At 36.3% G+C, this 25538-nt stretch overlaps 1 protein-coding gene across 1 annotated transcript in view; it reads right to left on the bottom strand.

The window, feature by feature from the left end:
- MYBPC3 (myosin binding protein C3) overlaps positions 1–24542 on the bottom strand; it is a 64304-nt gene extending 39762 nt beyond the window's left edge. The window contains exons 1-10 of the mRNA XM_074867655.1: positions 24387–24542; positions 15074–15340; positions 12415–12510; positions 12062–12148; positions 11766–11914; positions 10690–10807; positions 9248–9296; positions 7959–8003; positions 5563–5619; positions 524–547 (exon numbers count right to left, since the gene is read on the bottom strand). Of these exons, the coding sequence (XP_074723756.1) occupies positions 524–547; positions 5563–5619; positions 7959–8003; positions 9248–9296; positions 10690–10807; positions 11766–11914; positions 12062–12148; positions 12415–12510; positions 15074–15340; positions 24387–24411 (917 nt within the window). The 5' untranslated portion in view covers positions 24412–24542. The remainder of the gene's footprint in view (positions 1–523; positions 548–5562; positions 5620–7958; positions 8004–9247; positions 9297–10689; positions 10808–11765; positions 11915–12061; positions 12149–12414; positions 12511–15073; positions 15341–24386) is intronic.
- Between the last annotated feature and the right edge of the window lie 996 nt (positions 24543–25538).

The following is a 25538-nucleotide window of genomic DNA, read 5'->3' as shown; positions in this document are numbered from 1 at the left end:
GAAGGGTTTACTTTCTAACAGCCAAAGCAAATAAATATTAACTTCCCTTTAATAATGGGTAATGGAAACACAAGGAGACTTATTTACCAGTGATGGTCAGACACAAACCATGTGGCAAAACAAGGAACTGAACTGATATCCTGAGAATGCCTTAGAAGTAAGGCGGTTGGTTTATATTAATAAGAAACAAGTCCTTTTCTACTCAGGACACTTTTTGGCTTCACTAAAATGAATCACAGATTATTAAAATATTTGTCATCTATTGTAAAGACAGTTGTTGGCTATAGTAATCTATAAAACATAAAGACATATAGAATGGTGAGTAATGGCAAACAAGACAATATTTACAATGGTCTACTTATTTTATAGTTTAACCAAAGAACTAGTGACTAAGCATTAATGTTTGGTTTAGCAAAATCAAGTGAAAATTTGGTTGTCTGGCTTTGGGAAAAGCATTCTTTTTTCTGTCATCATATTTTTTTGTTTAAATCATGAATAGAAAAAGAAATTGGTGTAACCTTACCGATTTACCGAGCGCAAGAAGCTGCTGTACTCCAGAATGATGCAGAGAACCGTTTGGAAAAACATGCAGCATCCCAGTGGGCAAGAAAGAGGGCATCATGTGTTAAAACAAAAGAGCCATGAGTGTCATCTTCACCTTTAGCAGAACAAGCCTGTGCTTCAGTACCAGGGACATAAAGGAGCTCATGCAAAAGCTCTGAAATAGGCTTAAGAAAAATGCTGTTCCCTATTGAAACCAAACTTCCTCCCACACTTTGTACAGTTCCACTCTGCAATTTATATTGTAAGTGTAAGCACTTCTGCTTATCCCTAATTATGGCTGGTCGCCTTACAGGGAAACAAGTAGCTCTACTTTGCCTTGTCATCATGGAGTTGTTGCCTGTCACAGTTTGCATTTTGGTAAACAGAGAAAGGATGAAAGAAATAACATTTTCTTAAAAAATTCTTTAGGTAAAGGAACTTCTGTGGCTCTCATTTCACCAGAACCAAGCAGATTCCAGTGCAGCAGAACATAGCCTTATAATGAAGCCATGTTCAGTGGTAAACCCCAACAAGAAGGCGAGTTATGCATCAGGTAATGCAGAGAAAAGAGGACGATGATTGGGCATATTTCCATTTTTTTTCAGGAAAAAAATTAGCCTGTGAGAAATATTACTACTTAAAAAAGAGTGACTGTTGTCAGTCTAGACAGCAGGTATAACCAAACATTTCTGGTACTCCTTTTATTGCCCTAAAAAGGCTTGCTTGTAACAAGAGCCCTATGTTTATTAAAGTACTGCAGTCCAGTCTTGGGATTTCCATCACCTTTGTGGCTCTTGAACAGAAAGGAAATAAGAGAAGAGGATTTCAGCTCAGTGAGTTCGAGCTGAAATATGGCATGCAATATCTTATGTCTTTGGAGTGGTTTAGCACTCACTAAGCACTAAACCCTCACGAGCGCTCATTGAATTGATCCGAAGTTTAGACTCCTTGCGATAAGTGCAGCCTACTGGGTTTTTGCTTTGTCATAACAGTGCATCAACATCACCCGCGAATTTAATCAGGATTCCTCTTCTCTATATATCTCTTGTTTAGTTTGGGGCAGCTACAAATCGTTTGTAGTTTTGCCTAACAGAAGGCAGGACAATTGAACTGATTTGCCAAATAGACCAAGATTTTTTTTAACATAAGTGGTTCTAGGGCTAGTTGCCCTGATCATATCAGTGAGCAACTTTAAAATATTTCTAAATACATATAAACTGGAATAGATTTGTAAGTACATAAAACTAGGAATATGTAATATTTCTAATATGTGCTGAGTTCTTTGTACTAGTACAATTAATGTTCTGTGGAGCAAACTGTATCTCAACAGGAAATATGAAATCATAGAAAATAAGAAAAACTTAACAGATTCAAATGTTATTATTTTCCCTCATGTATTATATAAATATTGGTGGTCTCTCTGTCTATCTGCCTACTCATCTGATCATCTGTATACACCAATTTACCTGAAAATTTGCAGCTAGGATTATTCATGGAGTTTTCAAAAATATTTTATGTGAGTTGTTTTTAAATACATCATGCGAAAAATTTTCCAGTTTGAAAGCAATTCCACAGTCTAGTATATCTCACTGTTGAGAAGACTTTCTTAATTTTTGCTGTAGGTTTTCCATTACTCAGTGTCATCCCATTGTTATATCTGGCAATACTGTTTTGGTGTATGCAAGCTGAAATTTGATCATAAGCAAGAGTATAGTTTCTGCCTTGGAAGTACTAGTATTTTCTAATTCCAGGGAAAGGCTGGTAAGTTGCATGTAAAATAGTACTAAAAGCTAAAGGTTTTAATTTGTATAGTGCTTAATTGAATTCTGTAAAAGAAAAGAAAAAAATGTGTTTCTCTGCCTCTGAGCAAAAGTTTCTCCATTCCAATACTCTTCCTCACCAGTTTGTATATGTTAAAACATTCTCTTTGATCCTATAAAAACACAGAGTTTCCACAGTTAGGCTGTACTCTATCACTGCCACACGAACTAAGCAGTGTACGAAAAGTAATAGAGCACTTGGACTCCTGAAGTTTCTCCCACCGTTACATTATTCTCCCTGATGTTGGGGGCCCTTATTCAGAGTGATCACCTCATAGGTTAACTATGCACTTGCGGGCATTAAGATGCAGCTTAGTGAACCTGCTGTAAATGGAATATGCAGCTGATATGTTTTAAACATATGTGGAGGGGTTAAAAATAGTTTTGTACATCCCAGAGATGGTTCCTCCCTATCCCATTACTGTCAACTGATTGGACCCTGTCAGCTGTCACCTCCTTCAAGGTCTCTGCTCACTATCCCATTTAATAGTTCTGTGACAGCTGTTCCCTTCCTCTTCCCAATGACCTCTCCTTGGCCCATGACATCTGTATGTCAACACCAGTTAATTAAATTACAGATAGGAGATATAGTATTAAATGAAGCTCTCTATATTATAGTGGGAATGGTCATTACCTCTGGATTGAGGGGCACTTGTAAATTGGGTGGGACAAAGCAGAAGTGACAAAAGATTAATCTTTAATTCTATTTGAATCTGCATAGCTCTTGAGACTTCCTCATCATGAGGTCCCTTTTTCTATTCTATTTTAATGAGGAATACTGTCATTCCATGATGAGGTTTTATGCTTATCCGTTCTCATTAATATAGGAGTGGTCTTCAACCTGTGGCATGCAAAGCCTGAAGGATATATAAATTACTTCTAAAGCAGCTGTGAAAAACAACTAGCAGCAGTGAATTTATCAGGATGCTTGAATTTACTAAACAGAGATTTGTAAGTCGTGAAAGGTCAAAAACTGATAAAATGCAGTGAAATTTATAAGCTTCTTTTAATGAATTATATTCCTAGTCTAACAAATAAGGAATAGTTAAACCCAGAAATTGAACATTTTTGGAAATACTGGAGGTTTTTACTGCTTCTTAGAATTCTACCACTGCTCAAAACTAATTATGAAAGCAGAAGGGAAAGGCACTAGTAGGAGGGCTCACAGTACTTAGAACTTCATTCCAGCTGGAGTTACTGTATAAAATTATGCAAATATTTTCATGTTGGCCTCCATTTATTTGAAATTTTAAAAGAGATTAACAATTCTTTTTTGACTTACATTTTCTCTAGAAATTAGTGTGTACAACTACTCTATTTCAGCTCTCAAACCTCTACAGTTTTGCTTACTGTCATCATTCAGAAAGCAAATCTTCCCTACTTTAGAATTACAAAAAAATTCTAATGCACTTTTTGTTTCAAACTTCTCTGGGGTTCATAATGAAACAAGAAACTTTGATACCAATGTCAGCTACAGAAAGTTTGATAGGTGCACTCTCTGTCTCGTCTAGCTGGCTCCCTTGAGAGTTATGGTTGTAGTGTTACTGCAAAGCCAGAATTCACTTCTAGTTGGATTCGTTGAATATTGCATAGTATAGGGCCTTGCGTACCTTGTTTGGCCCTATGAAATTTGGGTGAGTTAACCTGAGTGAAACATGGGGCTATTGTGGCTTTATTGCCTTTCATAACCAAACTACTTCAGATGTCTACATCATCCTGTAGTGTTTGTGAAGATAAAGCACTTTTTATAAATACTGTTATCAATACCTGAGCAGAGACTGAACACAGATTCACAACAGTATTCACCCAGGTAGTTGATTATGAAAACTTAAACTGAGTAAGTTCAGATTTGCACAACGTGAGTCTAGTGACAAGTGTTTATAGTATCTGGAAAGACAGAATGAGCGGCCAAAGACCGTGAACAGAAAGAAGCATGCTTGGAGTAATGGGATGATAGTGAGCAATGGAAACTTTACTTGGAATAAAAAAAAATGTTTTGTAACAGAGAAGCCTGTACATTTATGGAATAAGTGACTTCAGTAATACGTTCGCTTAACTTGTTTAAGGATGGATGGACCAAAACTTCAGTGCATATTTGATAGGCATGAGAAGACATATTATGCAAATTATTTTTCTGATTCTAATTTCTATGACAATAGAAATGCAGCAGGTTGTTGAGAAAATCTGGAAATTCAAGGGCAATTTAAAACTGCTTATAAAAGAAAGTGATGGTGAAAACCAAAGGACATTCAGAGAAATACATTGATTTGTACTGAGTGGTCCACCCTTAACTTTTACTAATTGTTTAAAAGCATTTCTGTCTCAAAAATTGGTGGCTGATCATTTTCTTTCATACTATCTAATTTTTGTCATGCTCTACACATAAGAAAGATAAAGATCCATGCGTTATTTCAAACCAAGTGGTTCTTATATGCAGTCTGACCCATGCATTTATAATAAAATTAAATAGAAATCTTACTCTCTGTTGGCAACAGCAGAATCCAAAACATCCAGGTTAAGATGGTGGTAAAAAGAGAAAAGCATAAGTAGACAGGTTTTGAAAACAGATGTGGCAAGGAAGGATGAGAATAGGAGAGGAAATTCCACCAAAAAAGTGAAAGTAAAAGCAAGAAATAAGAACAGTAGAAAATATTTATATAATATTTATACAACATATAATATCTTTTAAATATATGATGAACAGCTATATAATATATAATATATAGTTACATAGTGTAGTAGTAACCTTTAGAGATCTAATAGAAAGGCTTGTCCTCCCAGCTCTCTAATGCGAAGTACTGTGAAAATTTAGGACAGAAAATTCTTAATAAGGCAGCATTGAAGATAGGTATTGTAAATTGTTGTTGTGATTTGGGTTTTTTTAATGAAAAGTACTAGTGAAAGCATGTAGTTATCCTAATCACAGCCTTTTTCATCTTGGGAAAGATCAGTCGTCTTTTTTTTCTTTTTTTTCTTTTTTTTTTTCTCCAGTATAAACCTAGCAGAAATGCAGCAAATGCTGAGTATTTGTGGAAGTTGCCATAATTACCTGTCATCCTTTTTCCAGTTAGAGCTGCTTTAGGAAAACTAGAAGATTCTGACTTTATGAAACTTTCACTTATTCTAGTTTCAGTGTCTTCAAAGTTGTTCAACAGAAGTTGGTTACTTTATTTCCCTAAGTCTATGGATTTTTACTCACCTTTTTTTCAGTAGGGCACTAAAATTAAACTCTCCACCTTCTTCATGTCCCTCAGTACTGTATAGTAACAGAAAAGTATAATTAATTTCAGAAGGAAATGGGAATAGCTTGTGAGTCTATATTATGTAGGTGATATATTTCTATAGGGGAGTAGTAGATGGGTTTAGAATTACTTAGAAAGTACACTGACATTACTTAATTAGGCTCTTAGTCCATAGGGGTATTCATATAGGTTTAAGAAATATATTTAATGTACTTTTATTTTTTCTGTACTGATTATGGATAAAGTTATACAGGGTATTAATTTGGTTGTCATATTGATCTGGAATGTATTCGTTATTGTAAAGATGATGCAGAAGCTTTCCTTTAGACTCATTAGTGCTTTTGGAAAGCTGTAGTTTCAGGAATGTGGATATTGTTTACAGTGTGGGACAGTATTTAACCAACCTTTTTGTGGGACTTGTTACAATCTAAAATCACTTCCCCCCCCCTAGTGTTATCCCAGCTGTAATTGTTTCTTAAGGCTCTTTTTGCTTCCAGAATTCATTATACTGAAAAGAGTGTCACATCATTGGTGCTTGGGAGAGTTAAAGGAGGAATTCTGTGGTCTGACTTTGATTCTGAGATGAGGTTCAATATGCGGTTGTTCAACAAGCATCATGGCAAGCAATGTTGTGGTGAATTGATTCGTGAGAACAAGAAGCAACAAGCATGAGTTTTTTGATGTGTAATTCTGTCTGTTACATATGGTGACCTCAGATAGAATGTACAGTGTTATTTTTGGTGTTCTGTATCAAATGTATTTTAGCTGTGCTTCTGAACATTTGAAGTACAGATCTTAGCCTAAAATCACTTCTTTGGGTTTAATTCCTAAAAAATCACTTCAGGGATTTGATATGAAAATATTGGGAGTTACACTGGATTTCATGACTATTGATTATTCAACTTAGCAAAAAAAAAAAAAAAAAGGTCTTTTTTGCATTGAGATAGGGTTTAGAAAATCAAAATGGGTTTTCTTCCTCTCAGTCAGTCTCCCATCATCAATGTTCAGCTGCTCCTTGACATCTCTGTTGTCTTGAGTATAAGAATCTAGTGATGCCATCTCACAGAATTCAGATTCTTCCAGTAGCAACACCTTACACTTAATTATTATTTTATACCCAGAAATTATTCTTTTCAGTTGTACTGGTGGTAGTGGTAGCCCATAATGCTGTCTCTGTTAATACACAGTGCTAGTTGCTTCAGAGAAAATCAGTCTGCCTGTAGAAGTGTAAATCAGAATGTCAGAAAAACTCAATACTGCAGGAACAAATATTTTTGAAAGTAAGAAGACAGCCTCAACAGATAAATGATGGGCATTTTAACAGTGCTCTTAATAAAATGGAAGAGTGCCAAACTTCTTGTGCTGTTTGACAATGCAAGGTTAGTGAGAATAAGGAACAATTTTGAATCAGTGTAATTTTGAATATGTTGTGAGAAGAGGTCTTTTTATTAAGAAAGTACCATTTTTATTTCTGTGATTACTTTCAAGACATTACACTACTGGAAAGGATAATTTTTTGGGTATAATGCTCAAACAGAAAAGTGTATTTTTGGCCACTTTGTTCCCTACTTTCAGAAGATTTTCAATGTTTGCAGCCATAAAATGTACATAAAAATCACTAGTATAATCCCAAATTTGAAAAGGGCTTTTTGTGATCAATATTCAGAAAATCAGTTTACAACTGGGAGAATAACTAGTCACCTTATTGCTTCCCAGATGATACTTAAATCAGATTTTCAGGAAAGCCCAGCAATCAATGTTTAGCTTTTCTGAAGAATAAGACCCTAACAATTGCTTTCACATGCATAAAGTTAAATCTAATCTCAGGGTTCCTATTTTCATTATGGTAGAAGATACTGTGACCAAAAGGGATAGGGTGGGAAATGTAATGATACTAGGATAAAGAGTGTGCCAGGAAACAACAGATTTTAATATTCATGTGTGTTGGTACATTTCAGTGAGCAGTGGCAGTTTTAGTCAGGATGTGCTCAGTAGAGAGGAAAACATGTAAAACAGAGGGGGCAGATATGCATATAATTTGAAGTTACTTTTTTTTCTTCTAACAATGGTGAGAAGATGCCACTTGCCAAACACATGCATTTTCTCTAGATGAATCTGCCTCTCACTGAACTATCAAAATACCCTTTTCATTATGTATACTCATTTTACATTACTACTTACTTGTATGTATTCATCTCATATAAATACTACGTACTATAAATGATGATTTATTTGGTATTTAAGTTGCAGCTAGTTCTGTGGGTTTTTTCTTTTTTTTTCTTTTCCTTTTCCTAAGCAGAGAGACAGTTCATTGTTAGACTTGAATTTGTCTGCTGACACACACAGTGACTACCTGAGAAAGGCTGAAGTCATCCGTCTCCCCACTCCTGCCAGGCTCCTGAGTGAGGGTATCAAAGACATAGGTTCAGATTTAAACAGTTCAGTTCAAAATTTGGCTCCATTCTTACAGAAGAAACTGAAAATCTGAACACCCTGAAGCTGCTTACACTGTGCTTACTCTGTACTGATTCTAAATTCTTTTAATTGTGCTAGCAAGAAGAGAAACTCTTGAAGTCTAATTTCATTGCAGTGAAATAACACAATGCAGCTGTGCACTGAGCATCCTCTATTTAACAGGCATCACAGCGAGGCTGGTCAGCTACCTATAGATGGATTTGACTGTACATAAATTCTGCAAGCCTTTGTGATAGAATGTTAAAAAAAAACCCCTTGTATAAAAATAGCACTTGTAGGGAAAAACTCAAGGAGTTGCCACAGATGATTTGTGTCCTATGTTAGAGAAATTGTGTCTGTTGGAATAGTCTTGGTCTAGTAACTTTGCAATAATATATAAAAACTAAAACAGAAACTGAATTACACAAAGGGAGAAGAAATACTCAACAGTGAAAAAACACATGTTAATGTCTAAATAAAAAAATAAAAAAAACCCAATCAATTTTGCAAATTTTACGTATAGAGGGGAACATTATTCCATTAAGTTATATATCAATTCAGACAGTATTACAGATATGGGGAAGATAGCCTTTTCAACACCAGTGCAGTACCTTGCAGTCTTTAATACCCAAGGCCTACATACATTTGAGTTTTTACACAGACAGTGACAGTATTGTTGTCTTCATTCAGCTCATATGATTATAGAACATGAAAACAAATACAATCAAAATGCTTGTATTAATGTTATCAGTGATGTGCTGCTTACAGTGCTCACATCAAACTCCACTTCGATTAGCAAATGTTTGTATTAAGGTACGTGTAGTTCCTCAAGCCAAATCAAATCAAGAGTAGACACTAAACAGAATCTTTTCCTTCTCTGTTGGCTATGTCTGGAGTGCTCTTTACAGGTCTGGAAAAAAAGTGCTGAAGTTCTTGGTAGAATTATAAACATTATCAATTGCATAGTTGAAGACAAGCATGATTCTTATGCTAGTACAAAGACTGAACTCTTAGACGATTTCTAGGAGTTGTATAGTATTTTAATAGTAATATTTTCTTAGGGGACATCCCTATCTTTGTGCTTGTTTGTACAGCAGCTTTGCTTTTAGATAGTTTTGTCTGGGAAAGTAATGAATTTCACATGGAAGTATAATCTGATCTACATAAGCTTCTACTGTACATACTCACGTGCGTCGGAAGGCAGCACGAATATCCAAGTCTCCAGTTATTGGTGCTTCTGATGTGACAAAAAGTGATGAACAGGAATGGGAGAGCAAGTCAAAATAATGCAAAAATACAGTGCTATTTCTAAAGCCTTCCCTTTGCAGACTTTTTTCTAAAGTCCTTATATTGTAAATTGTGATCAATTACATATTGAAAGATTGAAGTGTCATCTTTAAACATGTAACCTTCACTAATTAGCTTTCAACGTCCAGTGTTTCATGTACAACTTAATTCTGTCTCATGCTTCATAATAACCTGCAGCATGACAAACTGTCTTATCTCTTGTCTGTCAATTGTCCTGCTGGTAACTTTTAGTTTCAATACTGGCTTCACAGGGTATTTAAACCCTAATGAGAAAAAACACTGGATATAAACTGAATATTATTATTACTAATAAACTGTAATCCATCCTCTGAAAGCAAAGGTAAATTCCTGGAAATATGTAGAGATGTAGAGAAACTCCATTGAGGATGTTGCATAGAGAGAACTTTATTGCTCTGTTCTAAGCTTCTGCTTGTATTAATAGGTATATTGCTATTACTGGGAGAAAAACTTGTCAGTCACAGCTCCTAAGTCTTATGAGTCCTACAGCCAAATGGTGAAACTTCAGAAATGAACACTGCTGTCTGAATACCTTCAGTAAACTTTTGTCTTTGCGTATCAGGCTCATTGGTTGCTGAACGCAAATTCGTGTTGCAGTCCCTGCAACAGAACCACTGAAACAGGAAATGGTCCAAACGTTCAAATCTTTCAGGTGGTTCATACTTAGACTGTTTTACCTAAACTCTTCTACACTAGGGGAAAATTGATGTTAAAATGTAGTTCCTTTTCAATTGCTGCTAAGCTTTTCAGTATAGCAGTTGTGAGGGTGGCACCATTTATTATGTAAAATGAGTCATCTGATCTTAAAGTAATTTTATATCCCAAGGTGCTTCTGCATGAATTTATCAGGAAGAAAGGAATTGATAGTAGTGTCAGATGTCTAAATTTTTCCATTTTTCTTTTCTTCTTTCCCCTTTCCTTTCCTCCATTTTTGGTACTGAACTTTTGCCAAAGTAAGAACGGACCTCTCTTTTATTCTAGTGGAATTAAATATCATGAAAGAATGGATCTGAAATCAGAATAAAGCCAGAGAAAAGTTGTGCTGATTTTGCATCTTTCTGTATGCTTTCTTTGAGAGCATCACAGTTCTGATTTGAGTGACTTCCAAGTGTTACTTCTAATGCTCTGTATCTCTGCCAGCCCATCCCAGTCCTCCTCTGTGGGCCTCTGTAAGTGTACCTGTCGCTCTTCAGATCTATGCGTGTCTAGTAGCCACTATGTACGAGAAAAAATTGTTGGTGGGCATACAGGAAGAAAAAAATAATGATGAAAGGAAGAAACAAGGTGGCAGGAATTCGTCTTACCATTGACTGTCAGGTTGAAATTAGAACTATCAAACTTGTCCTTGGTAGACACCTCACATCTGTAGCCTCCTGCAAAAGTCATGTTTGCTTCTATGATTTCCATTTCAAAGGTGTACACCTAGAACAGACACCAATGATATGATTAATAAGTTAGACAATGAAATGGTGAAATAGAGAATGCAGCACATTAAGGCATGGAGACAAATAGACAAGGGATGAAATACACCACTGTGTTTTTTTAGAATTAAGAACCTCCTGAGCATGTAACTCATTACTGTCATAAAAATTGCATATATCCCCCCAGTTCTGTAGGACCAGCTAAAAAGTATTAGTACAGGTCTTCCAGAGGATACAAAGTTGTATTAGTAAACTGTGCTGGTGTACTGGTGTGTGCAGTTGTCTTATACACTAAGTGCATGTACATTGGAAACACGACTAGAGCTTTCATTAAACAAATACAGCCTCTCCCCAGAACGTATACAGTACATTTTAAAATTCAGGAGTGGCTAATGTGAGCAAGTCTGTTCTGTTCCATCCAGGAGAGGGTGGTAGTGTTTCATATACCACACAGGATGAGAATCATGGTACAGACTCTTGTATTCCTGTTTGTGTATCTTTGAACGCATTTGTGGTAAAAATGGATCTTAGCTAGTTAAGGTAGTCTAGACAACGCAAAAGAAGAATAAATTCCAACATTAATAGCTGAATGCTTGATGTATGATAAACCAAGATAGACCATACTTAAATATCTGTCTGATTTATTGTTTTCTCTTAAATATAATTAGTATCTATTAATTGAGAGGAAGGTGAAGGAAATACTGCAGTAAATAGTGCAAAACTGCTCCCCTAGTCCTCCAGACATTTTCTCATTTCATCATAGATAAGGTATGCAAGAATCTGTATGTGGTGCTTGTCTCTTGTCTGCATGGTCAAAACATAGATTTCTATGCATAATTATAGCATTGTGCATAGCTTTGGGTGCCTTAATATCAAAAAAAATCCTATATTAGCTTATATTTCCTCAAGATTAAAGATTAGTATCTAGAAGAGTGAGAATCTTACTCTGCCCATTGTACCTTTTTATTTCGATCATAACTGTCATGTAGCTGGAGATGCTTCCCCACTTTGCTTCCCAGGTCCATCCACTTTCCTTTGAACCATTTCACTGATGGTTTCTTCAGCAGGCTCTCACCTGCCACTTTGGCAGTGAACGTGATATTTCCACCTTGTAAGGGAAGCAGGTTTAGATAAGATTATGAATAGTGTTTAATTTATCTGTTCTATCACTGCTGTCATCCTGTACATGGAGAGCTAAATAGTCAAGCAACAGGTACAGTTTGTAAACATCACTTGACTCACATTTTGTACCTACCAACGGTAACTTCTCCATCCTGGGGTCGTGTGACAAAGAGCCCAATAGGGTCCAGAGGCTCTTCTGGTTGAGTCCCAGCAGATGAAACTAAAATAAACATCAGAATTAACTAGTTAGAACTTTCTGCATCAGCTTCTGTTACAGCCTATATAGTGAATTTGTTGAGTAATTTCAAAATATCTCAATAAGTTTCTTCTGTCTTTATGATTCCTTATTCTTTATTTTCTGTTATTCATCACTATTGGTATGCTTTCAACTACTGTCTCTACCTCACTGATTCTAAGGATTCCTTGTTCCTGTTCTTCCCTCCCGTTGATGAACCAGACTTGATAACAGCGTTAATTCTCTATTACCTTCTGTGTTTTGGCTGCTTTCTGCTGGTGGAGCAGGTGACTCTGAGGCAGGTGGAGCTGGAGCAGCTTCAGCAGGAGTGACTGTCTCACTCTTTTCTGGAAATGAATGTAAGCCAAGATTAGAGAAAGTCATGTTTCTACTTCCTTTCTGAAGAAATTTTGCAAAAGAATAGCTTTTGATATATGTTAGGAAATGCAGCGAAATTAGCTGTGGTTTTCTAGAACTTGGAGGATATGCTGGAAGGAGAAGGGGCCTGCTGAAGCTGGATGATGAGGCTCTTTCTTTTGCTGAGCTTGGAAACAACTGATGCCTGGGTTTTTAAATTCTATAGTCTTGATGTGTAGAAACTTGTCAGCTGAAGAATAACATTATTATTTGATGTTAACTTTGGTAGTCTAAATAGAAAAGGTAATGAAAAATGATGCGATTATTATTTTTGTAAAAAATTTGCTTATTCATGAGATTTTTTTTAACTCTGCTGTTGGAATGTAATGTTCCAAATACTATTGCAGTGTGTGGCTTGGGAAAAGCTCTAGGCACTGCTAGTAATCAATATGGAGAAAGTATTTTAAAAATCCATCTATCATCTCTTCCTCTGGATCATGGAGGTTTATGGCCTCTCAATTAAACCATGACCTCAGAGCCAAATCCAGGCAAATGCATTTGGCACAATGGAGAAGATAGAAATGAATGAAAAGGAAGTAGGAGTGAGCAACCGGGGCAGATGGAGGGAGGTAGAATTTCTTGAAACAGATCAGTTGCAGAAGGATTTTTTTTTTTTCCCATAGGTAGCGAAGCCACTTCCAAAGGGCCTTGCCTACCTCTCACACAAGTGCCACATGCAGTTTCCCAGCTATTTGCAATGTCTTTTCCACCAGAGATTTCTGGCCCTGCTGTGCCATGTGATGACTAATTTGAGTGGCTCCTCTGTCACAAAGGGGGGAGGTGGCTGTGTCTGGGCAGGTTAAGGTTCCATTTTTTTGATAATGAAGAGCTGAAATTATTATTGTTTGTGAAAATAAAAATGGGTGATTCAGTTATTCTTTGGCAATCTAATCTTAGTAAGGTCTGTGAACATATGAACATGAGTCAACCCCACTCTCAGAAAATGTATGTCTTTTATCCTAAACTGTATTTGTGTCTTGAAAGAAAACAGTGTGATTTTAAATTGGTATTATTTTAATATTTAAGTATCAAATTCTACCCATTTTTTTTATTAGAAGATTTCCCATTGGATCTTGTCCAAATAAATTTCAACTAATTTTTACTGGAAAGAACTAAACCTTATTCTAATTAATGTAGCATAGATGCTCCCATAACTTGGATGTGTAGCTGTTTAGAAAAGGCTTCTTTTGAGGCATCAATATATAATGTATACAGGAAAATGATCTCTCGTTTGGCATCCTCATAATCCCCATCACCAGTATGTGCTTGTCAGAGGTGTATTGCTTTTAGGTAATGATTACACTTTCAAATTCAGTAACTCTGTTATTTGTAGGCTGTCTGCCTGTACCAGGCTCTACCTGCAACTAATCTGAAAGACAACGAGGAAGATATAACTAGTATAATATGTACCTGTTTACTTCCAGGATGAGATAGTCAGCAGGATCACACTTTTACGTGCTCTGACATCTGTTAAATTGTCCTAATCCATACTAGAATTTCCCCTTCCTCATAACCTGTCATGCACTGTCTTTTCATCTGGAACAGGATGCCTTGTCTCCTGTTAAAAATTCACCAGTATTTTTCAGCTGACCAGAAGATCTCACTATCATAATGTTGCTAGAATAAACAGTGATCGCAAAGGAGAGGAGGTGATATAAACAATCTGAGTTTAAAGCTTTTCACCAATCTAAAAAGGGAAAATTAAAATACCAGAAGTGGTAAATTGGGACTGTTCTGGAGGGGAAAAAAAGGATCAGTAAGGTCAAAATGGGTCAAAAAATGAGTGATTTCATCTATCCTCAGCATCTTGAGACATTTTTCATGAGAAAATTCCAGAGAATTTGGCTCTTATACTTTTTCCCAGGAAAAGCCTGGGGAAGTCTTTCAATTTCCCATCTAACTGATCCTTTAATGCATACAGAGATAGTAATGATAGGTGATCTACAAATCATACAAAGGTTACTCTTTGTATTCAAGTCCCTCCTGAAATATGTATTTTTGTAGCAGGTGATTTTGAGACAGTTTTGGGGAACGTATGAGCTCCTAAAAACATTACAGCTTAACTTGTAAATTTTTTGTCAATTGTTACAATTTTTTTATTTAAATAAAATAATTTTTAAAAAACCCCAAAACAGACCTAAGATGCAGGCATCTTGGCTTAGGTCAGGTTAGATTTGACTAGTTTTGCTTTGGTTTTCAATAGTTAAGTTGAAAAGCTTGACAGAGAATTCTAAAGATATACATGGAGATTTCCTCTGTGAAGTCCACTGTGTGGACTTCTGACATCTGGAAATGGGTGTCTTAGCCACAGGAAATGTATTCCTCAGCTTAATATTAATGAGTAGCTTCAAATAACTGGGCAAAACAGATATATTGCTGGTAGAGAAATTTTACAGTGTTAAGTTAGGCTAATTTCCATGGACCTCATTCATGAAGTTTGCATATGGGACTGGAAATACTGATGAAAATAGAATTGCTTAGGAATCGCTGTACCTTCTTCCTTGACCTTGAGTTCAAATTTGACCTTGGAACTCCCAGCTATTACAGCATATGTCACATCATCTTCTTTTCCTACATTATTGATTGTCAGTGAATGCTTGTTTCCTTCTGCCTTGATGACATATTTCTCACTTCCAGTAATTTCTGTGCCAGCTCGCTGCCACTTCACCTTGACGCTGGCTTTTTCTGTCTCTGCTTCAAACACAGCTGTGCTTCCGGCTGTCACCTCTGTTGTCTTTGGCTTCTTGGTAAATGCAGAAACTAAAAAAAGAGAGAGGGCTCACTAAAATCTGTTTTGCAATTGTGGCATATCTGGTGTAGTCAGCTGTTGCAGCCACAACAGCTGTCTCCTTTCTCTTCCATCTGCCCATGCAAGATATAAATTACAACACTTTCCACACAGAAGTTGTGGAATTGGTCTTTATGTTTGTTGAGTTCTGTCACTGACTGAGATGTCATATCCTCTCCATATTGTCATGAAATAAAATGGAATGGATAGCAAACTCATCTCACTATCCATCTTCCTCTTTCTGTCCCCCATAATGAGCTCTGGTTTTTCATAAGTGAATGTTTTGATCTCGGACAAGATGTGTATTCTTACATATCAAGCTCTCTATATTAACTTGCCATGAAGTTTATTTAGAAATATTAATTCTGTCTGAACACTTGCTTAATACAGTTGTTAAACAGGATCAGGATCTGTTCCTCCAACAAAATTGCAGTTTATGCAGTAACCTATGTCCTAATATACAACAATGAATGAATGGTTCATCTTTAGTCTTTCTATTTTGACTTATCAAGGCTTTAATGGAATGGGATACATGTTCGTATGATGGCCCTTGTAATTTTATCCCAGCTAAAACAGTATCAATTGTTGTTTGCATTCGAATGTTTAGTTCAGCATTAAAAGTTTAAGTGCTTGCCTAGGTAGAACTCTACAACAACTAGTTTTCTAATTAATTACAAGTTGGATTAAAATATTTCCTCTATGTGTCAAGAAGCACTTATGATGTTTATAATGAGAATTAATGAAATTATTAATATATGGGGTGAACAAGCATAAACCAAATGATGTTTTAGTTCATATGTAATCAAAGTAGCACAACAGATAGGAATTTGGAAAGCAAGCAACGTATCATGATTTTGGTCCATGATTATCCCAATCTTTCTCAAGATTAGATTTTAATAAAGTAACTTATTTTACTAATTTCTTTACCCTGCTTTATTTATTTAGATTTCTTCAACTTTATTTTGAATCAAGATTTTCATTTTATGCTTATGTTTTGGTCTTAATGAAATCTGTTATCTTTTTGCTAATTGCCATGAGCTATATTCATCTATAAAAATACCAGTAATTAACATTGATTCATACACTGAATGTTTTTTTATGCATCATTATGTCATCTTTTTATTGACTTATGCCTGCATAACCATGCTTTTATAAAATATTCGTAATTCCATCACATTTAATTATATCTGTCACCTATGTGGCAAATTGTCTATGGCTCTCCTGTTTGGGCAGCAACAAGAACTCTTCCAAACACCACAAGAATGGTTATAATTCACTTTAAACTTTTGATTCTGCTGTATAAAAATGAAGGGAACATGGCATTGAAATATTTTAAAAGAAATAGTTTATACTTCTGTTCAAACAGGTGCTTTAGTATAAATGATATATTACTAATAATACCATCAGTTCATTGCATGAACTCTCCATTCCCGTAGCATGTCCTCAGACTCCATAAATTAATTGACCTCAGTGGAGTTACATCTGCAAAGATTTCATGTGATGGCCTTTGAACTTTAGTCATGATACAGTTCCCATTTCTTGCATTGTTTTTGCAAAGGATTCAAAGCTGCTTAAATATCAATCAAAGTATCAAATACAAATACTTTTAGAATTTAGTATGTATTGTGTTTTGCCTTTGTTTGTTGTATAAAAACCCCCAAATTACATTTTTCTCTTTCTTTTTTCTTTTTTCCCCACATTTCATATATTTGATGAAAAAACAGTTTTGGTTTGCACTGAGCCTATGGTAGCCTTGACTGAGCTCCTGTTGTATTCTTCTGCACACTGTTCTTCCATGTTAAGATATAAGTGTGGGAAATTTCCTCTGGGAGTGGAATGTCCCTGCATGCTTTTATTTGAGTTTTTTTCTAACCTCAGACCTGTAAGTGGTGTAATTGTTCATAAACAGAGTATAGTACTGTGTAGAACATAGGGCTCTATACTATAGCGTAATACTAAAATGCCTGTTTTCAGTTGCCCATCTTTTGATGTAGTTTTGTACTTCAGTAAACAAAAAAGCAGGGTATACTTTGATGCAGTGTATCATGAATAATTGCAGAAGAGTTGTTGTAGACAGCAGGTTTGAAGTACTGAATTCCAAAGACATTTAAAGGTGGCCAGGCTAACTCACGGTGTGGAGCCATGTCAGTTTTACCTCCTGAAATACTCACTATCCTGCTCCTCTCCCTATGACATTAGAGATAAAACAGCCAAGAGGCATGGTTTTTGTCTCTGAGTGCTATCATCATCACTCTTCTATTTAAGCACAAAAGAATCTATAAATATATTAATTACTTAACAACGATGTGGCCTGTAAAGGTTCCAGCCTACAAATGGCAGGGTTTCAAGACATGCATACTTGGAAATAACTCTCTGATCTGCTGCACACCCTACAAAGTGATTAGGTTTCTTACATTTACTTTAGATGACTCAACAAAAACAGATTGTTCACCAGAACTACATGCACAGTGAGAAATTTCCACCACCCATAAAGCTTATGATGTTTGGGAAATCTAAATACATATGTAGAAGTTTACAAGTCTCCTTGTCTTTTTTTTTTCTCTCTCTCTTCCTCTCCTGCCAAAAGACTCATTTCAGTTCCAACTTAAAATGATTGTGAATACTTTGACTAAAGCATAAAATTGGAAGAGCCCAAAATCTCCCATGAGGATAGAGGCCTGCAAGAACAGTTGTTGAGAACCCACTTTTTCACAGGTAATGAAGACTCTTAAGTCATTTTCCTGCATTTGAGATTCAGAGTCAGTGGGTGACAGTGTCTAAACTACTGTTTCTCTGTAGCCCTCTGTATTCCTTTTCGTCTTTCACTGTTCATATTTGCAAAGGAAAAGTAGTGATGTACAGCTGCAGATTTTACCGGAAATTACTTTGTTGCAGAAGAGAGATTGCTGAACAAGTGTGTGAAGAGAATGCCATCATTTTTCCTTCTGGGGGAAAAATAGGCTGCTTAACAGAAGAAAGAGAAGTGAGAGATCAGCTATTCCTGGTCTCCTTCATTGTGGCTGCTACTTTAAGTAACACATGAATCCAAGTTCACCAGCAGATTTTTTTTTCTCATGCAGTTATACCAATCTAATCCAGCTCTTTCCTCATTAGGAATGTTCCTAAACACCACCATTCAAAACTTCTTGTCTGTCCTGAGAGCCTCACTTTTGCCTGCTTTTATCAGAAACACATTCCCCATTTGGCACTTCGACATTTGGCTTCTACCCAGATATGCCTCTCTGAGTTCCATATATCCATCCCATACTCAAAACACTCCTGGATACAAACACCACCATCAGGCTGTGGAAAACCCAACGACTGTGACACCTCTCATGTGATGTTGTGGAATGTCTTACAGCTCTTGTGGCTGTCAGGCAGTGGCAGATCACAGACACTATCACATGTTTATCCAGACTCCAGTCACACATGCACTTAGGAGCCATCAGGCTGGGGCACCTGATGACCAAGTAGCCCCATGTCCTCTGCTGCCCACTTTGTTAACTCTCTGCTTCCCAGTAAATTCTAACCCACCCTTCACAAAGGGAGGGAAAGGTGACATTAGTACTAACATACTATAGTAATTCTGGGGAGAGAGCAGAGATGCATGTGAGTTACCAGTGAGATGAGGGCAGCAATTACTGAAGGGGAGTGATAGGTGCTGTGTGGGTGTGTGTTTTGTGGGGATGGAATTGGAATTGCTGTGGGGAGTTACCATGGGGAGAGAAGAGGGATGTGGAGCTAATGAAAGAAAATGAGGCTAGAGCCACTTAATACTAACCCATTTTTTCGGCATGTTATTTCTCATATCCCAGCCCTTCCTAATCACTTCTAGCTTCCATAGTGCAAAGAATCTCATGTAACTTCTGAGTAATGTAAACCAGCATATTTCTACCCCAGGCAGAAGAGGAAGCAGGCTCCGTGTGGTCTGCAGTAGTCTTGCAGAAAACTTTTTGGTGGCTAATGCTGCTGCTACTAGAACTTGCATGCAGCACCCATCCTTTAAAAGTCTTGTAATACCTGAGGATGTACACATCACCCATACAGTTTTGTATTTTACATGAGTTACAGCTTCATTAGTTAGTAATAAAAAGCTCTATTTGGAGGTCCGTGATCAGATTTCATTTTGATAATAATTTATTAATAAGTCTTTCGATCAGGAGGCTGAAGAAATATAAAATACATTTGCTTTTGGCCAAATTAAGCTAGAATGAAAGAATTTAACTTCTAAACCCAATTTCTTTCACTTTTTACCTAAATAAAATATTAAAACCAGTGTTCTGCCTTCCTACTGCTGCCACTTGTTAAATCTTCATACTAGCACCTTCATGCTTTTTCCCTTACTTTCTGACCTGCTTTGAAGCAATCTCCTTCTAACATCCACCATCAACGTAGTTTCTGCTTCAAAACTTTTTCATGCTATCCTATGCAAAAACCTAGAAAATGGCTAAGCTACTACCCAGGTTTCTATGTGTTGTACTAATCATTATTTCCTTTGCTTTTTTGTTGAACTATCTATCTATTTACTGGACTTTTATTTTGCAAGTGTTTTGAGGCAGAGACTGTTCTTCTACTGTCTTTGTACAGCATCAGATTGTTAGTAAGTAGCTACTAAGTACTGCTGTATCCATAATAAGAATAAAAATTAGTGTTACAAGCTAGAAGAGACATTCCTATTTGATTATTGTCAGAAAAAAATGGAGATGAGATATATATTAAAATAATGTTTAATATCTGGAATAATTTGACTTCCTAGCTACTTTCTCTAAATAATTTAGCTTGTTAAGAATCATAAGCATGAGGCAAAAAACTTTTCCTAAAATCACTGAATTTCAAAGTATGTGTGAAGTGTGTGAATTATGTGAAATGAAAGTGAGGAAGAAGTGTGAATTCCACAAGAGTGATTTTAACTAGAGTACTGGAGGAGAGCCACTCTCTTGCTGGGTTTTGGGTTTTTTTTATTTTCATCCTGCTTTTCAGAGTGGTGGCTCTGACTTCAGCTCTTCATCATTCATTATTTGTGATATGTACATGGAGGAGAGGGAGATAAGCACTTAAGGAGAATGCATGTTAGATAAGGCTTTCAAATGATATTTCTGCCTTTCTGAAATAAAAACTGTTAAAGTTATAAATGTTTTAGGAGAATCTAATGTATCTGGTTGAATGCACATGCTACAGACTCCAGCAGAAATCTGTAAGGAGTGTAATTTGAAAAAAAAGTCACAGGTTTTCTCCAAGAAAGCTGAGTTATCTTACTGCCCATTCTGTGTATTTGGTATTAAAATATGTATCTGGCCAATGTATTTAATGAATATTACAAAAGTAATATTAGCTTTTGGAATTCCTTAATTTGTTAAGGCTTCATGTTGAAAATTTATCTTTGCCTTAGTACTTAAACTTGGCATCCAGTTTTCCTTTTACACCATTTGCTCTTCCATTGAGTTAAAAGACAAACTGTGGATAAGCAGACTTCAGTAACAGAGCTTGTAAATTCCTTGCTGAGGAACTATATAAAGATGCTGCGCATTCCTTGGTCAGGACCTAAGTGGCTTCTTGCAATTGACAAGCTTAATCATTCCGTGATCCAAAAGCTATTGAACTACTCAATCTTATCATTCCTTTCCTACTTCAGCAGCTGAGATTGTAAATTCCTGTAACATGAGCAACAGGCGAGGAATAGTTTCACTAAGTAGAGCCACCTCTTTCTCTATGCATCCATCATACTTTTTGTAAAATAGGGGTAATAACGTTCAGCTTGCTTTGAATCTTAATTTACAAAAGAGAAAAACATATCTAGATGAAATATTATTTATTTTTGCATTACTGTAGTGCACAGAAGTTCATTATCATGGAGCAGTACTTTACTGTGCTAGGTGCTTGCAAATGTAAAACAATGAGCTTATATTCAAACTAAAATACTACAGTCCACTCTCTTCATTTTGCAACATTGACTATTAATGCCAAAAGCCTTTGTGTACTTACAAGCCTGGTTATTTATAAACCCTTGATAAAATTTCCTAATCTGAACTGCAAAATCTAGACTCCTCAATCTATAAAATATGTGAATAAAAACTGACTGGTTTTCAGAGAAGGTAAGTAATACCAGACTTCTCCTTTTCCAGATATAGTAATGCACACGTTTCCCATTAAGTCCCACTTATCTACTAAATTTGGTGTTAAAAGGTCAGCTGTTTCCTCTTAATGTCACAAATTATTGTTAGGGAAATGGTTGGGGTTTTTTTAACCTTTCTGAATTTTCACAACAAAAAAAGCGATCAAAACTTTCCAAAAAGCAAACCTTTGAACAGAGATTAACTATGAAATGTTTAAATCAAAGGGAGAAGAACATAAAGTGTCTGCAACAGAACCCTGCAAAAAGTGATGCTTCTCAGTGTTTGATTGTTTGCTCTGACACTAAATTGCTACAGGTTTTCTAAATCCTGTTGCTCTTGAGGAGTGTATAGATTTTCAGGAAAGCTGCAACCGTTCTTTTGGTATTCTGTAAATAAATAGGGCAGTGCCTTATCCTGAAGTATTTTAGTTAGTTTAAAGTAAAAGAATATCTGTTGGAAAATCTACTTCACTGTTTCAGGTTTTGTGGTTTGTTGGGCTTTTTTTGGGTTTTGTTTTTTTTTTTTTTTTTTTAACATGTTAAAAGGTTTGTTAAAACAGTAGATATAGGCAGAATATCTCTGATCATTCTCTGGCATGAAGCATTTTCGTTTACCTATACACCAGATGCCCAAATTTCGGTAATATAGACTAAAGATCTCTTAGGGTTCTTCAGTAGTCTAACTCTATGGTATGTGAAAGGCAGGAATCGTGATTTGTCCAAGTATAAATTGCTAGATGATTATTCATCCCTCCCGAGATTATGCTTAACATTATCCCATCTTGAAATGATTTGAACTATATAAACAACATGAAATAGAAAACCAAAGGGATTAATGTCTCTTGGGAGAATGAGAAGATCCCCTCTAGAAGTTATGGGGCATGTGACTGGTTCTGTATTGGTCAGAGTGGGTGATGAGAGCTTTTCCTCCCCCTGCTGTGATAATAACAGTGTTTGGGCTGGTTTGTTCATAAGAATTGTGTAGGACTAGTGATGTTGGACACCTGTTAGATTTCTTCAGAGAAATAAGATGGAATCGAGTTTCTCTTTACCACTCACTAGCAAAGGTGGGCATCATCTTCACAAACAGAGAAGTTGCCTCTCATCCACAGAGACTGAAAATGTTATTTTAAAGGCAGTTAAACCATTAGAAATCAAAAGTCACAATGCCTAGTTGATCACACTGTCAAATTTTGCCTACTCTGTCATATTTCTTTTTTATCATCATTGTCAATCATGAGCATTAGACTTTTCAATAAATCTCAAAAATTGTGTGACTTTAAAAATAGAATATGATTATGAACATCTTATTTTTGGGGTGATTGCTGAACGTTTACATCTTATATTTTCAAGGATTTCTCTACAATTACAAGGTCTGGTATATACTTTTTTTATATACTATTCTACTTCCATCTGATTTCAGAAATTGCAGCTTTAAGAACATGAAATGGTGTTGTAGCTGTGATAAAATTGAAGGATTGGTGACACAACTGTTGCTTTAGAGTTATCATATAGAGGAAACAAAGAACCTTGTTGGAATTAATCATGCTTTAGTGCTTTGCAGTTCTTAATGGGAGATACAGGCTGGATTTGTGCTCTGCCTCGGGCAGTGACTGATTCTAAATATTTTGGCCAAAATGGAAGTTGTTCTTCACAAATTATTCTTCTATTGTTGTGGTGACCACAGGAGATTTTCCCGTTGACCAGCCTAACAGGAGACTGATGCCTGTTCAGTCCTTTGCAAAGCACAAAGGTCTACATTAATAAGTATCAACAGCTATTATTGACTAACTCCAAACTGCATGTTATTAAAAAGCATGCATCTTGTGGTGTACATTTAGGTAGTAGGGATTCTGGGTATGCACTGGCATCAGTGAAGTGAGAGCTCTAAAAGTAAAGAATCCCAGACTTAGTACAATTTTCTTCAGCCCTGTGTATTTGGTATGTGCACACTTTTCAAACAATCGTAACTTCAGCTTTTGACAACTTTTCCAAACTTAATTGTGGACACAAAGTGCTCCTGAAACATCTTCCTCTACCCACGCACAGGTGCCCTGAAGCTAAACTCTTCCTACCTCTGCTTCCCAGGCTCTCTTCCTCCTTCTCAAAGAGATTCATTGCACCTTACACCCCATCCTAGGCCTCCCCTTCTTTCTTATGTGGGCAGCTGCTGAGTGATTCCTTATTTCTCAACTTTAAATTAGATCTTTCCTTAATCTGAAGTATTTTCCTGATGTTTTTCTAGTGGGGCAGGACTTGCACTCGGCTCTGTGTCCTTGGCTTTCTGAAAATGGCTAGTTATCCCTCAAGGGGAAAGGATGGAGGAGGGTGAGTGAAAAGAAATACACATATATTCTTTACAGTACGATGTCTTCTTTTTTGCTAGAGCTCTACTGTCACTGGCTGGAAGAACTAGAAAGAATAAGCTCTGAACCAGGTGTCATTTGCTTTCATTTTCACAGAGATTTCACTAACAACAAATACCATCAAAGTTTGCTGATAATGCTTCCTCAAAATTGTCAGGGAAAAAAAACGAAAGAAAAGCAGGAGAGGTTTATACTCCTTAATTGCTCAAGAGAGAGATGACATGCTTTTTTCAGCGAGCTAAAGGTGTCTGGGAAAGGAAGTGAGAAAATAAAAGAATCTGAGAATTAAACATGTTTTGTCTCTATTCTTTCCTCATCCAAAGTCTCTTGAGAAAATTCTGTGGCTGAGGGTTGCCAAAGTAGTTACTGATTTCTCTGCAAGACCACTCACATCTCTTACATTTATAACTTCATAAAATATCATCTCTTTTTCCTATTTTTTTTTCCACCAAGGCATCTCATTTCTCTCATTTCAAAAGCTACTCACATTTTTCCCTGTCAAGCTGTTCTTAGGTTTTATCTGTCAGTGACGATCCTTACCTGTTTTCTTTAGGGGCTCTGGCATCTTCACTTTGTTTCTGATGAAGCTCCCAGTTGTATCTAAAAAGCAGGGTCCGAGCTAAACAGGAATGAGACTGCAGGGCTTTTGAGACCCCCTAAAGAAACACTTGGTGGAAGCCCCCATCCTGCTCCTCCCCCTTGATCCCTCACTGTTGTCAAGTATGGCACCTTATCAACAGCAGGACACGCTTGACAGGCTACATCAGCTGGGATAAATATAGCCAAGTTCCAGGAGGCAGAGAGCTCAAACCACCCAAGACTGGCTACTACTGATCTGTTGGTAAAAACCAGAGTACAATCTGATGTTGCACATGCATACAGTACGTTTTCCAGCTTCGTGTATATATTGCATTAAGAATTCCTACACTGCCATGTTTATAGCACATTCAGCAAACTGGATCTGATAGTTACACCCCCTGTATGCTGGTTCTGTACTTACTCTAAGTGTGCATCTGCTTGCGTTCTTGCTACCTATTTTAGTCTTTGTTATTGTTATAATTGTCTCAGAACTGGACAGCCCCTCAGAGAGCTTTTTTCTTGTTTTGATTTGTTTTGTTTTTTTAATCTTCTACCAAAGACTGTTTGTAGAGCTAAATGTTCCCCCTTCAGGGAAGAACTTTCTTTTTCAGAGACACTTATACATTACTGACATTTGCAGTCACAACTAGAAAGCATGACACTACTTAAAGAGTTTGAGTCCTCCCTCCCCATCCACCCACTTGATCCACAGCATGTATTTCTTGAGAACTAGCAAGTCTTTTTTTTTTTTTTCCATTAAAAAAATGGAAAAACTTTTCAATTTTTTCATTTTTTTTACCATTTGAAAAATAGTTCCAAGGTTCTATTTGATACCTTTAGAAGTTTTAATTTTGCTTAAAAGATCTGGGGAAAATCTCACTAGAAAATTATTCTGGTCTTGCCGTTTCATGCTCCAGTCATTGCTTCTTAATTATTTAGCATATAGCATATGTCAAAATAGTAGACTGTGGACAATTGTCTCTTTATTAACTTGGTGTTATACTCGTTTCCTGTCACTTTTGTCTGTCTCATTTTGAGCTTCATTAGAGAAACACTGTAGGGCAAGCATTTAGTACATTTTAGCTACCACTAGTATTGAAAAAAGAATTTTAA

This window comes from Strix uralensis, chromosome 4 (genome assembly GCF_047716275.1).
Source record: "Strix uralensis isolate ZFMK-TIS-50842 chromosome 4, bStrUra1, whole genome shotgun sequence".
Taxonomy (NCBI): Eukaryota; Metazoa; Chordata; class Aves; order Strigiformes; family Strigidae; genus Strix; species Strix uralensis.
The sequence above is the reverse complement of the archived record's forward strand: the minus strand, read 5'-3'. Positions and strand labels throughout refer to the sequence as shown.